Below are 15,583 nucleotides of genomic sequence, written 5' to 3'. Positions count from 1 at the left end.
ACGCTCATTTGCCTATCCACTTTCCACAAAGAGAATAAGTCAGCTTTTGCAATTCAGTGCATCCTATACCTCGCTGTCAAAGTCTGTAGACTCTTTCATAATAAATTGAGTTCAAAGTTGCTTCAACGTGGACAATTCCAACGACCAACTTCAGCAAAACAAATATCATCATAGACAGCCAGCTATTATTTCCGGTGACTAATTGGTTGAATCAAGAATCAAAATGTTATAATATAATGCATTGCTCTAGCACCAAGACTCAATTGCAGATCTCTTTAATGAATCATTCCCACGTCATGTCAGAATATGTAGGTTCTTCTAACATCAGAAGCCTGTGAAACATATAAAATCATACTCAAATGGCACTGTTAACAATGGCAAAATCTTGCAGTGCCCTTCATTTAAATTTCCCCAGAGCCTGTAATTGTTTTCCAACAGTTGCTTTGAAGATGGCCATACAAGAATTAAAAAAAATGCTTGATCATTATCACTGGCATGCTTTTTGCCTAGAGTACAACATTGTATTCTTCTACAAAGAAAAAAGGTTCGAACTCAATGTCATAAAAATAGCATGTGCAAGATTTCCATAACTATAATGAAATGGCTTTCATCTGCTCAAGAACAGACATAACCAAAGGAGCCTTTTCAGGTGATCTTTGCTTGTAATCTTTGACTAAAGCAGCTGCTGCAAGGGACGGCAACTCTGAGCTTTCTTTTTCTTCCCTGCTACGGCCCTTAGCTAATTGATTGATAGCTGCTCCACACTGCATGTTTATACAATGTGTCATGTTAGACAACCGAATATAGAATGTACTTTTCAGTCCAAAGAAGGTTTATTTTGTATCCCAGGCAATTGTCAGGGTACTGGACTGAACAAACTAAATGTATATTTCATAACAGTAAAGGAATGCTTGGGGTAGCTCTACCAATGTTGTAAATAACAAATATGCCAAGGCATGATGTCAAGCTTTCACATCTTACCAAGCAAACACCATATAGAGCTCGTGTATTCCTTCCCCCAGTGAAGTCAATCGCTGCAGCATAATACTTCTTAGCAAGCTTCAAATTTTCAAGTCCACCAAGTGTATAAAGCACCTGTTCGGCATTCAAGTAGAATATTATTTTTAGATTGTGCAGGCTTGCAAAATGAACTTAAATTTTACAACATGAACAACAAACAATTTATATAGGTATTTAATAGTCGACATAGTAAAAATACTGCCGCAATGAGTGGTGAGTGGCAAAAGAAGATCACACAGAGTCTTGAATATTATAAATTTAATAAATACCTGAACTGAATATAACAGCACAATCAAAGCAAAGAAAACACAGTACAGCCGTTTGCCTCCCCTATGGGCAGGCCTTCTTATATTTAACATCCAGCCAAGGATAGGCTTCCCTCTAGCTAAAATGTTGGTCTAAAACTATTGAACACAAGATAAACTGAACAAAAAGCTAAAATATAAAAGATATAACAGATCTGAAGAATCGTCATAATATAATGAGCTAGATAATATTTAACCTTGAATTTACAACCAGCTCTTCATCTCATCAATTCTGAGCAATATTTATAATATTGCAATGAATTTTAAAAGCTATGTTACTGGAGTTTTAAGTACTAGGATGACAAGAAATGGTGGACTGAATTTTGGGGGCAACAAAATTAATGGGTAATAAGTAATAATGATGTATACATATATATATATACACACTGCCCAGCACGCTATACCTTTAAGCTTAACAGAGGATTCTTTCTTTTGATTGTTTTTACTACCTGCTTGAGATAAGTTATTGTACTCAATCCCAGGCATCCAGATGTCCACACATTGTTTGAAGGGGCTAATGAAGGATTTTTTTAGCACTACCAGACAATTCTTCCTTGAAACTGAGGGCAAACTACTAAATGGTTTGGGTGCTAAGTAGTTAATATCTTGCTCTACAAATAATCTATATTGATATTTGCTAAAATAATCTAGACCATGGATTGTCTAAATAATGAACAATAGCATAGTATTTCACCAGATAGATTGAGTGCAATACTATTATAGGCTTATATAAGCCTTTCACTTTTTAACCCCCCAAGTAACTAATAAAACTTCGCCATGAACTAATCTACCCAACAACTCGCAATCTAACCAACATAGTATTGGATTATTTGTCATTGATGTCTGAGGATGAATTATATCTGTTTATGATTTTCAGTTGAGCAGCCTTCTTGTCTACTTGTTTGAGCAGCTTGAGCTGCTTGAGGTGCCTGCCTAGCTGCTTGAGGTGGTTGCCTGCCTGGTTGAGCTAGCAGCCTGCTAGCTTGAGGTGTTTGGGTGTGTCATTAAGCTGTGTGTGTGTCTGCATCAGCTGGCTGTGTGCCTACTTCAGCAGCTTGCTTGTATGCTTATTTGTTTCATGTCATCAACTTTGTCAGCTTACTTGCCAAATCATATCCCATGTCATGGTTGAAAAGTCAAAATGTGTCGGATATTATTTATTTATCTGAATATGGTCGAAGTTCTTTTGAATAAGGATCTGAATGCTTTAATTACATTTCTGAATCGACAGAATGACACATAAGGGAGTTCTAAAAAATCTGTGTGAAGGATGTTTCAATTTTAAATCTTTGTGTGCTTGAAAAAAAAAATTATTATTTCAATGCATCATTTCTTCCTTGCCGTTACAGTGAATCGTGGAAATAAGTTTTCTTTTGCGTGGTTGTTCTTTCTATTGCGCCAGAGGTAGCTGCGTCGGTTTTCTAAGCAATTGTAGATGCCGTGGTGGAAATTTACATGCCTGACGCGTTTTACATCGTGCACTCTTTTTCAAAGAGTGTTCGAATTAAAAAGGAATTTGTGGTGACTAAAAATGGCTTCAGGCATTAAAACTCTGCGGTGTGGGCATGTTCAAATGGAAGAAGCAAATATTAACCGAAAAAGCATAGACATTATTGATAAGTCAATGGTAGTTTGTGTGGCTATATTATCCAGAAGTTTCGAACTTAGAATTTTTTTTGAGTGGGAATTCATGATGCCTTGAATATAGGTTTTTATCCAAAAAAAGGCATGGCTGAGTCGTTTTTTTTGTGAATTGAACTTGTCAAAAAATTATCAGGCCTTCGTTAATATGTCGAAAATGGTGTGTTAATTTTTGGTGAAGAACACGACAGTAAATATGATGGCTGCGATTTTTATTTTTTTTAATTTGGGAACTCAGGAGAATATGTCTCTGACTGGATTAGACGGCTAAGTCGTGTCTCAGAAATTGATTGCAGAATTCGTATTGATTTGAAGTCGTTTTTTTTATGCCATGTTTTGTGGCGGACAAATATACAAATCTAAGTCCTGCGATGCATGGTGTGTTTTGTGAAAAAAAAGCGGCCAGTGCGATTAGTTGAATATAACACTTGCATATACGTGAGTGTGTAGAGCAGCTTCTGTGAAGATTTCAGTGGGTATTTTTTTAACTCTAAGGTGTTAAAATTGATATGTGGTGCTGTGCATCTTGAGATAGAATTGGAGTCTCTATTCTTCATATTGAACGCTGTTTACATACCTATCTTATAAAAGACAGACAGATTCTGAGATACTGTGTACCTTTGCTGAGTGTGGCATTTGATCTGGAAAGTATATTAGTTTCTGATGTTAGTGAGTTCGAGCTCACTTGGAGGTTGGTACCTCTCTTGAATAGAGTTGAAGCTCTTACGGAGGTGGGTGCCTCTGTTATGTAGAGTTGGTGCTCTTAGAAGGGGAAGATTTTAAGTGAGTTGTTGCTCATCTTTGTAACATGGGTTGCAGCCCTGTGTTTTTCTTTGAAGTGAATAGATTTCTCTTGTGCCATGGTTTTTTACCCCAAAGGGTATTCTATGAGAAATATTATGTGTTCTTGCTTTGTGTTATGCTTTTATTTTCATATCCCTGTGTTCAATGGTTTATGAGTTTACAGATATTTTGAAAAATCTGAAACACTGATTCACTCTCCCTCAGCGCCCCCACCCCCACTCTCTTAGTGTTTCCTGCGTGCTTCTCATATAGTATGAACATATTTATTTCAATAACACTCTACTATACCAGCATATATTTATTTACTAATCTAGTAATTCAAACTACAGATGTAATATTTCCAAAATTCCCCCATTATCACATTACTCCAAACAAAAGTTGGAGCAATAGAACTGGACTGGGACGAGTACAACAAACCAAATAACACCCAACAAACCGAAGGCATACACAAAGTTCACCAAGTAGTTCAAAGTTCATGGGCACACATGAATCCACAAACACACCATCAAGTAATCAAGGTTGTTAAACTGGGATACACACAAACAACCATTATGGACAGATCACCAAGTAATCAAAGTTGCTTCAACAAGGACACATATGCCATCCATCATCAAAATTTGTTTCAACAAGGACACACATGCCATCCATCATCAAAAGTTGTTTCAACAAGTACGCAAATGCCACCCATCATAAAAAGTTGTTTCAAAAAGGACACACATGCTGAAAACAACAATGAACACAACAACAAATAAGGATGGGGACAGACACAGTATCCAACAGCATTCTATAGATAGGGACAAACACATTATTCAGAAACACACAACTCAACCTGTATATAAAGACAAACAAACTATCCACAAGCACACAACCCTACCCATGAATAGGGAGAAACACACTATCCACAAGTACAAAAGACTCCACCTTGATCTAAAACAAGAAAAGTATGAAGATCTGGAGCCTTTCATGTGGTTCCAATCTTTGAGTGACATGATGACTCAAAATGGGAAAATGTATCCATACTCGTGGTCTCCAATCTCCTCTTTCACCTCCTCACTTTCTAATAGTCCGATGCAACAAAAAAGCCTTTAAAAGCATCATTAGATGTAGCATGGATAGCTCTAGCGTGTAGAAACTTGTGTTTTGGGCAACAAAGGAAAATAAAAGAAGAAAATCATCCGGAGGAAATTCAGGTAGTGCATCATCAAATACAGAATCTACATCATCCCTCCCATCAGGTGAACCAAATGGAAGACGAACGCCTAAATTAAAAGCCTTCAAAGGCTGATCCTCAGAATTTTGCTCAGACGAGGAAAGCTGAAATAGTCCTCGATCTTCATCAAAGACAACATCACGACTAAAGATAAGACAATTAGTGTCTACATCAATTAGTCCGTAGGCCTTATGGTTGTCACTATATCCTGTAAACATAAGCTTCTGACTCTTGGAATCCAACTTAGAGCGCTTGGCATCTGGAATCCAAACAAATTAAAGAGAGCCAAAAACTTTCAGATGGTTGATCCTGGGTTTGCAACCAGTCCATGCTTCCTCAGGAGTCTTCCCCTTAACAGCATGAGTGGGAGACCTATTAAGGAGATAGACTATAGTAAACATTGCTTCAGCCCAATACTTCTTAGGAACATTTATGTGTTCCAGCATAGACCTAGTCATTTTGGTAATGGTGTGGTTGTGATGTTCTACAACGTCGTTTTGTTGAGGGGTGTATGGTGTGGTTAACTGACGTTTTATGCCATCTGTATCACAGAAAGTGGAGAAAGCAATAGAACAAAGCTCCCCCCCCCATTATCAAACCTAAGAGTAATAATAGAACTAGACTCTTTTTCTACCAAGGCCTTGAATTTCTGAAATACAAGAAACACATATGTTTTCTATCTAAGAAAGTACAGCCACATTTTATGACTGTAATCATCAACAAAAAGTAAGAAATACTTGCACCCAGTAACAGAAGGAGTATTCATTGGATCACATACATCGACGTGGACCTTCTGTAGTACCTTAGATGCTCGTTATGTGAAAGGCACCATCCTTGAATGGTGTCCTGTGTTGCTTCCTAGCCTGACAAACTTCACAAACTCTATGGTTCTGAGTTTGAATATCAGGTAGGCCATGTACTAAATCTTCCCGAACAAGCTGAGCAAGGTAATGAATGTTCAGGTGACCATATTGTCGATGCCATAGACGAGTGATAGAGGAGGATTTTGTTGCGAAGGCATGCTCAAGAGAATCACCTATATCCACAAGTCTATAAAGACCATGATCCTCAATACCAACAGCAACAGAAGTGCTTGTCGCACGATCAAAAATTGAACACTTATGGGCACTAAAGATGACATCAAGCTGAGGAGAATGCCGCATAATCTAACTCACAGAGAGAAGGTTTAGTTCCACGCCAAGAGCGTAGTATACATTGAGGAATATGAGATTCCTCCCACCAAATTGTATCTGAAAGTTGCCCTTGCCGACAACGGTATACTCTTCACCTCCTCCAAATATGACTGAATCAGTATAGGGAGAGAATTTTGTAAACCAATCATGCCTGTGAGTGAAATGTCAAGAAGCACCAGAATCAATATACCAAGCAGAAGATTTCACGTGGTTTGCAAGTCTTTTAGCCATGAAGGCATAAAAGGCACTCTTTCTGCTCTGTGTGCTCAACAACATTGGCTTTAGGTTGAGACCCTCCCTGCTCACGTGGTTTGCAAGTCTTTTAGCCATGAAGGCACTCTTTCTGCTCTGTGTGCTCAACAACATTGGCTTTAGGTTGAGACCCTCCCTGCTTCCGCTATTCGAAAGCTATGCGATTGTGACAATCCTTAATCATATGACCATATTTGTGACAATAATTGCATTGAACCTTCTTCTTCGAACCTTCCTGTGACTAACTAGAGCCCTTCTACTAAGAGGACTGAGATTTGCCTTTATCTTTGTGAAAAGATTTGGCTGCAAAAGCTTGTTCTGAGGAGGATGAAGTGGCACCACTACCAAACTGTTGTTTCCAGCAATCCTGCTGCACAAGTTTGGTGCACAACTCTGGAAATTTCAAATCAACATTCGTAGACATAATGTTGAGTCTCTATGTAGTTCTCTTAGGATTTTGGTAGACTCTTCAAGGTTATGACTACCTGTTGTGACGTTTTCACACATCGCCCCATTGCAAATGGGGACCCCTACCTTTTTGCTTTCTAGGGTTTGTTCTTTAGGTTTTTTTTAGGGTTTTGTCAATTAGCCTTTGCATTTTGAGTGTCGCCAAGGAGATCACCTGGATGGCAGGTGCTGCTTGAGTGATGAAGTCTGAAAGTCCTGATCCTAAAATTTGGCTAAGTCTGGAATGTCCTGATCCTGAATTTGACTAAGTCTGAAAACTGAAAAACCTCCAAAAACTAGATTTTGCAATATAACTCCTGGAGGTCTGAAACCACTCTCAAACATCCTGAAAGTATATATGGAATATAACTTAAAGTATAAGAATTCTTATACTTAAATGTTATATTCCATAAAAATTATCCTAATAGAGAGTTCAAAAAGTCAAAAGGCGCTCCTGTCCTTCACTGGAGGCCCAGGGCGAATTTCATTCTAAGTGCAATTTCTTGTTTTGCGAGGGCTTGCTAACTGATTCCTGGCCTTGAAGATGACCTAACTCTGCCTTGTGAAATGATTGGAGACCTAAATTTTGAATATTTTAGCCAGATTTTCCAAAAGCGCTCCTGTCCCTCACCAAGGGACCAGAGCACAAATGTTATTTTATGCATATTTGTCACTGACTTTTCTATTTTTGTTTTGTGCAGGGTCTTCTGGAATGATAATTGGACATGACTTGATACTTTTGAAGATTTTGAAGGCACAAAATGGTGAATTTTGAAGGTTAAAGGAAAAAGTGCTCCCGTCCCTCACCAAGGGTCCAAGGCAAAAGTGCTCCCGTCCCTCACTGAGGGACCAGGGCGAAAAGACTTATTTGAGCCATTCCTGGCCTTGTTTGGTTAAATTGAGACATCAAAGACATGGTGAAGGACGAAATGAACGTGATAGAGCATCCAGACTTGATTGAAAACAATGAAATGATGAAGTTTTTGCCTAGAAGGTCAAAAGTGCTCCCATCCCTCACTGAAGGACCAGAGCACTTTTCTTTATATGCACAATTTTAGACCTTTATTAGACATTAACTTCTATTCATAGCATGAAGTAAGATGAAATCTTCCCTAGCAAAGGAATTTCAAGGTGGAAAGTGAGACAATTTGGCTTAGAGGGCAAAAAGTGCTCCCGTCCCTCACTGAAGGACCAGAGCTTGAATTTCAAATTTGCACTGCCTTTACAAGATTAAAGTGATTTTATGGTTTGAAGAGGTTAAGGGAAGCATGTTTTGTCCATTGAATATAATTTAAGCGGATCACAAAAGAGTAAATCAACCCAAATGACAAAAAGTGCTCCTGTCCCTCATTGAAGGACCATGGCACTTTTTCAAGTTTCTCCTATTTGTTTGATATTTTATGGCAAAACTTGACTTGGATGGGAAGGACGAATGATGTTTCATGCCTTAGACGCAATTAAGAGGTTTAAAAGAACAAAGAAGTACGCCAAAATGTAAAAAGTGCTCCTGTCCCTCTCCAAGGGACCAGAGTGATTTTCCAAAAGTGCTCTTGTCCCTCACCAAGGGACCAGAGCGATTTTCCAAAAAAGTGTAAATTTCCTGCAAGGCTAAGGCAAGTTTGTGGTCGAAATGAATGGAAGAGGACATGATTAGCCCATTGAAGATAATTTGGAAAGCTAGCAAAGGACGGATAGGCTTGAAATTGAAAAAGTGCTCCTGTCCCTCACCAAGGGACCAGAGCGCTTAACATGTTATCTTGCCTTTCTCACCAATTTTGGACAAATTGAGGCCAAGGTGCAAGTTTGAAAAAGTGTTTAAAATGCCTTGAAGTGGAATTGAGATGCAAGAATTGCAAATTTTGACGACAACTGGCAAAAGTGCTCTCGTCCCTCACCAAGGGACCAGGGCGCAATTTCCAAGTATGACCATTTACCTTGCATTTTGAAATGATATTTTTATTACCAGGGCTCAAGATGGAGTGAAATGTGATATTCGACGCCTTGAGGGTAAATTGAAGATTAATGTGATCAAGAATTCATGCAATGGACTCAAAAGTGCTCCCGTCCCTCACTGAAGGACCAGAGCGCTTTTTATGAAAACAACTAATTCCCTCCGAGATTATGCTAAGGCAAAGTTGTATGAGATGGTAAGGATCTTCTAAAGCATGGTGAACAAAGGTTTGACTTCAAAAAATTGAGAATCCTAGCCTAAAAACGAAAAAGTGCTCCTGTCCCTCTCCAAGGGACCAAAGCGATTTTCCAAAAGGTGCTCCTGTCCCTCTCCAAGGGACCAGAGCGAAGTCATTAGCATTCTTTATTTTTGCCATATCCCAACGTTGATATCCTCCAAATCGTATGAAATGCCAAAATCATCAGCTTCAAAATATTTGGAAAAAATTAAATTAAATTGGCATTTAATAAAGGCGCATAGCATTTAATAAATTAATTTTTAGCCTCAAAAAATCGATTTTCTTATTATTAAGGCATTTAAAATTAATATTTATTAAATTAAAATAGAAAAAGGAGCGCTTGAGGTATTATTTTTATCTATTTTATTAGGTCGGCCTTCTTGTTTTTGCAAATTTATTTATTTTTTTGGCCAATTTTGCCAAGTCGGCCTATGGGGAGGTGAAGTGGTGAGCGCCCTATATAATAAGGGTGTTTTGAGCAATTTTAATCATCATTCATTCATTACTTCAAGTGCGATTTGAGGAGCAAGGAAGGAGGTGCGAAATCTAGCTGGAGTGGAGCAAATTTCTACTAAGTGTGGAGACTAAGGAGGGCGAAATTCATATTGAAGGCTATTGGAGAGGCGAATTTCTTGCTAGATTGGAGGATAATTTCCAGATTTTTGAAGACATTTGAAGGCGAATTTCCAGATCTTGAAGAAGCTAGTGGAAGGTGGAGTTCTTTTCCAAGCTAGAGGAGGCGTAATTCATCCAAGGGAGGACTATAATCTAAGCTTGTCCATCAAAATCCGGTTTTCTTCCTTCATTTTTCAAGGTTTTGTAAGTTAAACAATCAAAGAGGAGGTATGAAGAATCATTTTTGAAGTTCTTATTCAAGACTTATTGTGATCCCATTGCAATTTTGTAAAATCTAAGACTTGAAGACCCAAATTCCATTCATTATTAATTTGAAAATGTGTAATTCTTGATTTATCATGACTTTTTTTCAAATTAATATCTTACGTTTTACCTTTGAAAGGTCTTAAATTTCATGCTTTGAGGTTTGATGCTCAAAAGACTAACTTTAATACTTTGTGTAGGTATCAAATGGAGATCCCGGAGTTGTAAAATCAAGCCAGATCAAGGACGGTCTCCTCCAAGAAGATCAAACAAGGACAAGGGCGACCTCCTCCAGTCTAGCATCGACAAGGACGGCCTTCTTCGGACTAACGTCATCAAGGGCAACTTCTCCAATCCAGCATTACAAGGCGAGGTACATCAATCATCCTGCACATCAAGGACACAAGAAGTTAGAACAAGGGTTCATTGAAGAAGCAAATAATTTCAGAAGAGTTAATTAAAGATAGCTTCTCAACTTGAATATCTACCAAGTTACAAGTGTCAGACGAGGTGGCATCCTAGTCATCACTTCTCTAGTCAGTGTGGTCCACCTCAGCATGTCCAGATTCAATGTACCTAACTCATGGAAGGTGGCACAAACTTCTATGTACCTACCCCAGCTATTCATTGGTGGAATTTTCCAGAGAGGACATGTGTCCAAGCAATACAATTTTATCATTGGTCAAGCATTAAATGTTATGTAATGGTTGTAACAAACCCTAATTAGGGTTTTCATTGTAAAATCTTGGCCGTTGATCTCAAATTGATCTTAGCCATCGAATTGTATTGTGGGCACTATATAAGCCCCGGCTCTTCATTTGTAAAGGCAATAGAATAGAATAGCAGTTGGAAGCAGTTAGAGAATAGTTAGAAGGTGATTAGCTAGTTGATAGAATAGCAATTAGAGTAGAGTAGAGAGAGAAGGCAAAGATTGTTGCCAAGATGTTGTTGTAAAAGACTTGTAATTTCATTGAAGAAATGGTGAAATTTATGGGTCGATTCGACAATTTGCATGGTCTCTATACTTCTCATATTTGATTTCGTGTTATTAGATGAGTGGAAGAAATGTGCTTGATTGATGGTGAAATTCGTATATCCATACTACTAGCAGTTTGTTGATTGCGGACTTGCCTTGCGTAGTCAACTGGAATCATTTAGCTTAAGCTTAACTTCAATTGTTGCTTCTTCATTGATATGCATCAACCTGATGGTGTCTATGCCTGCAATGATGATTTGAACATCATAAAGCTTTCCTTCGAAGATCGCACTAACCTTGTGGAGATGGTCCTGGGATGTCAAAACAAGACTTAGTTAGAATTTCATCAAAGATCATTCATTGCTCCTACATTCTTAGTATTAGAATTAGATCCTTTCCTCGCCCTCGCCTTTTTTCCTTTTTTTCAAATCAAAGCTAGTAAAATCTTGTGTTCCAGCAATATTCAAAGCAGATCAGACGTTCAGTCATCAAATGTAAGTCCCCTTGTGATTCTAGCAAATCACATCATACCACAGAGAACTTATCCACATATAGAGATCCTACAACAAAGAACCTTGGAGTCATCCTGATTGATCCTTTTTCGCGATAATCAGAGGCTTTACTCAAGAGAGGATAAGGTACCCTTGGGTATTTTATTTTGTGTTTGATAGTGTACAAAATACACGTCAACACTACCATATCCTCTTCCTCCATCTTTCGACCAATAGCTTCGGATTGATCTCGAATGTCCTTAATCTTCGTGAGATGCTCTGTAAGGACATGTGTTCATCCATCATGATGGAGAACAACTGGTTGTTCAAGAGGAACGCTCGACTTTTGTTGGATGTCTCATGCAACTCCTTCAGATGCTTCCAAATTTCTGAGGCTGATTTGCCAGAAGGAATTTGAGGTAACTGGTCATCTATGACAAAGAGCTTAAGAAGCATGACAGCTTCTCGATTGCGATCATCAAATTAGTCTTGATCAAATCCGGCTACAAAAAGACGAGATTCTTTTCCCAAAACCAAATCATCAAGGCGGTGATATTCGAAAATAGTCAACATGCGCTACTTCTAGGTGTTATGATTTTTGTTGTTGAATCGTTGACTGCCTTCCAACATCAAGTTGGTCAATGATGCCATCTTGCATGTTTCCCAATGCACAAAAAACGAGAAAATCTGAAAAAGGCATGAATCTAAAACAGAAGCAAAATCAGGTATAGACTTTGAAAAAGACGAAGTACGGCTAGCATAGATTTCAAGAAAAAAAAATCCCGCTGACCCAAAAAAATATGAAGACAACCCGGATTAGTTTTCAAAAAACCCACAAGGAATCTGAAATCAAAATGCAGATCTGATGGCTCAAAAATCAAGGCACGGAAAACGATGCACCCAAAAAAATCTAACGACCCAGTTGAGATCTCGAAATACCTGCCAAAAATTTGCAATCAAAATAAAATTTCAACTTGAACTGAAGGGTCAAAACCCTAGTCGAAAATTGCAAGAAGAAGACTCGGAATGCAAAGAACCCTAGCCGTCAAGAAAGAGACAATGAAGAAATCTTGTCACCGAAACTGCAAAAAAAATACCGAAATCCACAAAAACCGTCTCAAGCCAACACGACTTTGGTGAAAATCATGAAATGCAACTCGCAAAAATGAAGATCGCGTTGCTCCAAACACGGGTTTTGGCAAAAAATAACCAAGGCGTGATAAATCACATCGCACAAAATAAATCGCAAGAGAATAAAAAAAGAACACAGAAAAGGGAGGCACACAAAAAATCGTACAAAGAGAGATGCAAAAGATCGTGTGATGTAGACGCGCGAAGAGACGGGAGGTCATGGAGCCAACCAGGCACGAGTCGAGGGCAAAAACGCGGCACAAAAAAAACTTTTAAAAGATTGTAGGTCACACGCGTGGAGAAGACAAAATTAGCCTGTTCTGATACAATTGTTTTTCTAGAAATCTTAAAAATTTTGAAGTGGAACAAATCGCCCAAGAAGAATTTTTAAAATGGCTACTCTAATACCATATTAGGGAAACATAATTGGTAAAAAATAGTTGATGATTAACAATGAGCAGCAACACTTAATAAATAAATTACAAGGATTTACAAAATAGAAAGTTTCTAAGAAACTAAAATTACAATATATTACATGATTGAGCATTAATAATTAACTTAGGAAAATATAATATTAATATGCTCCACTTTGTGTCCCAACTCATACAAAGTTGTGCATGAACAAGTGATTGTTGCAGCATCAAATGCCTCTTATGGCCATTGATCCACCTAACTAGATTCCATCACTTCAGGAATATAAGAAAAAAACAATGCCCATCAAGACTGTTGATCCAAAGAACATGAATCGCTTAAAGACCATCTCAATATACCATCCTATCAGGGTAGTCTTATGATTTATATCTATCTCTATTACTCTAATACTCTCTTCCCAGAAACTTCGATTGTCAACTGTTGTAACCTCTAGTCCCATTGACCTACTTTTGGTCATCTATGGATATTAATAAATGTAATGTCCCCACTTTAGGAGTTGACCAAGTGTATGTGCGTTAGCCTATCTCTACATGGTCCCGAGGGCTAACGAAGGGTTTAAGGGGATCCTGGAGTGTCTTGGCCTAGTCATTCCCAGTTTGGGCCAAAACGGAGTTGATTTACTTAGTTTCAGGCATACTTACTATTTTTAGTAAGTCAACAAGACACAACGAAGGCTAGTTTTGGTGATTGGATTCGATACTCCTCGGCGAGAGCTTTCCGACGAGCTATCACTCGCGCTATTCGAAGTCCGATTGCTAATATATTTGAATGCCTGAAGTGTTATTAAAGTAACATTTAATTTAATTGTAAAATATTAAAGTGTTACTTTAATATTTATTTTATGGGGATGTGTGCAAATCAAAGGGGCACCCAAGGGAGACATACGTGAATATTTTAATATGTTTTATATTGCAAATCTTTTTTCCCACATTGCTCAAGTGAGTTGGGTCGACCCTTGGAGAAAGAATAAAAGGAAGCTTTTGTGGCTTCATTCAACATGTGGAATATGAGAAGAAATTGATGTGTGAGTTGCAGATCCATTCTTGGCATTAGAGGACGTCTATCCTTTCTTGTGACATTCTAGACGTCATTCCCTTGGGGATTGGCCTTTGGAATCCATTGCTATCAGCTTCATTAACAGGCAAATTGGGTGCATCTCCAGCTACAGGCAGATTTGGTGTTTTGCTCATACCTTCTCCACTTCTTGACCAACACTTATGCCATTCTGAAGGGATGATTTTATGAAGATATTGGACTGATTGAAGACTAATTAATACTGTAGCGCAGCACTATTCACGTTACTGTAGCACGGCACTATTCACGCTACTGTAGCCTGGCACTATTCACATTACTGTAGCACGGCACTATTCATGTTACTGTAGCAGCAAGATGGGAAGTCATTGCTGGAATATTATGTCAAAAATGCTGGAGTATTTAGTGAATTGAAAAATCTGCTATGTATTTGATTTTAATAATTCTGGAAATAATATCATATCAGCAGTAGTTCAATCTTCATGTTGCATATTATTGTAATTTCTTTCTAGTTCATATTATGTGATTTCAAATCTATGCAAAGACTTAAAAACAAACAAACATTTCATTTCCGAAGCTATAAGGGGATTTAAACATTAAACAGAGAAATAAGGAGTTGGATGCAAACTGTTTGACTAAATTCCTATCAGCAATTGGGTTAGTTTTTGGGCATTCTAGGGTGCCCATTACAATAAAATATCTTTCTTTCCTTCTTTTCTAATTGCAAAAGATAGCTCAATAGGAACTTCAAACAGGTGGCACTCACAGAAAGCATATTATGGTTTCACAAATAATGACCAAAAAATCATCATACAGTTGGACACAAGACAAAGATTAATATAGCTCAGCTGACCCAACTTCCTCCAGTTCAGCCTCCAAATGATCATTTTGGGTTCTCCAATATTGTTCAGCTGTAAGGGAAAGAGCTCATGGAAGCTGTGAACAGGAAGAACTAGTAGTGACAGATGGCCACAAAGAAAGCCTTCATTAGGCAAGGCCAATGAAGACAATTCATATAGGTATTTTATATCTCAGATGCACAAATTCTCTAATTGATAATGGAACTTTAAGCAACTTTGCCACACCATCGAATCACCTTGGGTACCCCAATACTCCCATAACTGATATACTTTAGAGAGAAGCTTCTACTAAAATACTAGACAATTCCCAGCTTATTAGTCAGCTCTCCATATCGCTTTTCTTTTACCATTGTAATATCACTTCTGTTAATGTTTGTAGCTTGAGTCGAATGATCATTTAGAATACATATAATATATGTTGATTAATAATAATATATTATTATATTATTATTAATCATATAAAATTTAATATTCAATATTAATCTATTATATTATTCTAAATTAATAATTGATTGATGAAACATTATAATATTGATTAAATTATTATAATTAAAGAAGAGACATGTCCGTTCAAGGACATGCCTCTCCAAAGGAATATATATAGTATGATGTTATTCAATTTGAGAACATATAGAATTCCAAGAATGCAAGTATCAGATTGAATCAGATATATACATTAAAATACATCCAATAAAACCTGGGAAAATTAACAACTTCCATA

At 37.7% G+C, this 15,583-nt stretch overlaps 1 protein-coding gene across 1 annotated transcript in view; it reads right to left on the bottom strand.

Annotated features, from left to right (window-relative positions):
- Positions 1–254: 254 nt before the first annotated feature.
- Positions 255–15,583, bottom strand: part of LOC131078256 (uncharacterized) — a 32,338-nt gene continuing 17,009 nt past the window's right edge. The window contains exons 8-9 of the mRNA XM_058015919.2: positions 982–1,095; positions 255–764 (exon numbers count right to left, since the gene is read on the bottom strand). Of these exons, the coding sequence (XP_057871902.2) occupies positions 591–764; positions 982–1,095 (288 nt within the window). The 3' untranslated portion in view covers positions 255–590. The remainder of the gene's footprint in view (positions 765–981; positions 1,096–15,583) is intronic.

Source organism: Cryptomeria japonica, chromosome 7 (assembly GCF_030272615.1).
Source record: "Cryptomeria japonica chromosome 7, Sugi_1.0, whole genome shotgun sequence".
NCBI classification, from domain to species: domain Eukaryota; kingdom Viridiplantae; phylum Streptophyta; class Pinopsida; order Cupressales; family Cupressaceae; genus Cryptomeria; species Cryptomeria japonica.
Note: the sequence above shows the minus strand (reverse complement) of the source record. Positions and strands in the feature narration are given on the sequence as shown.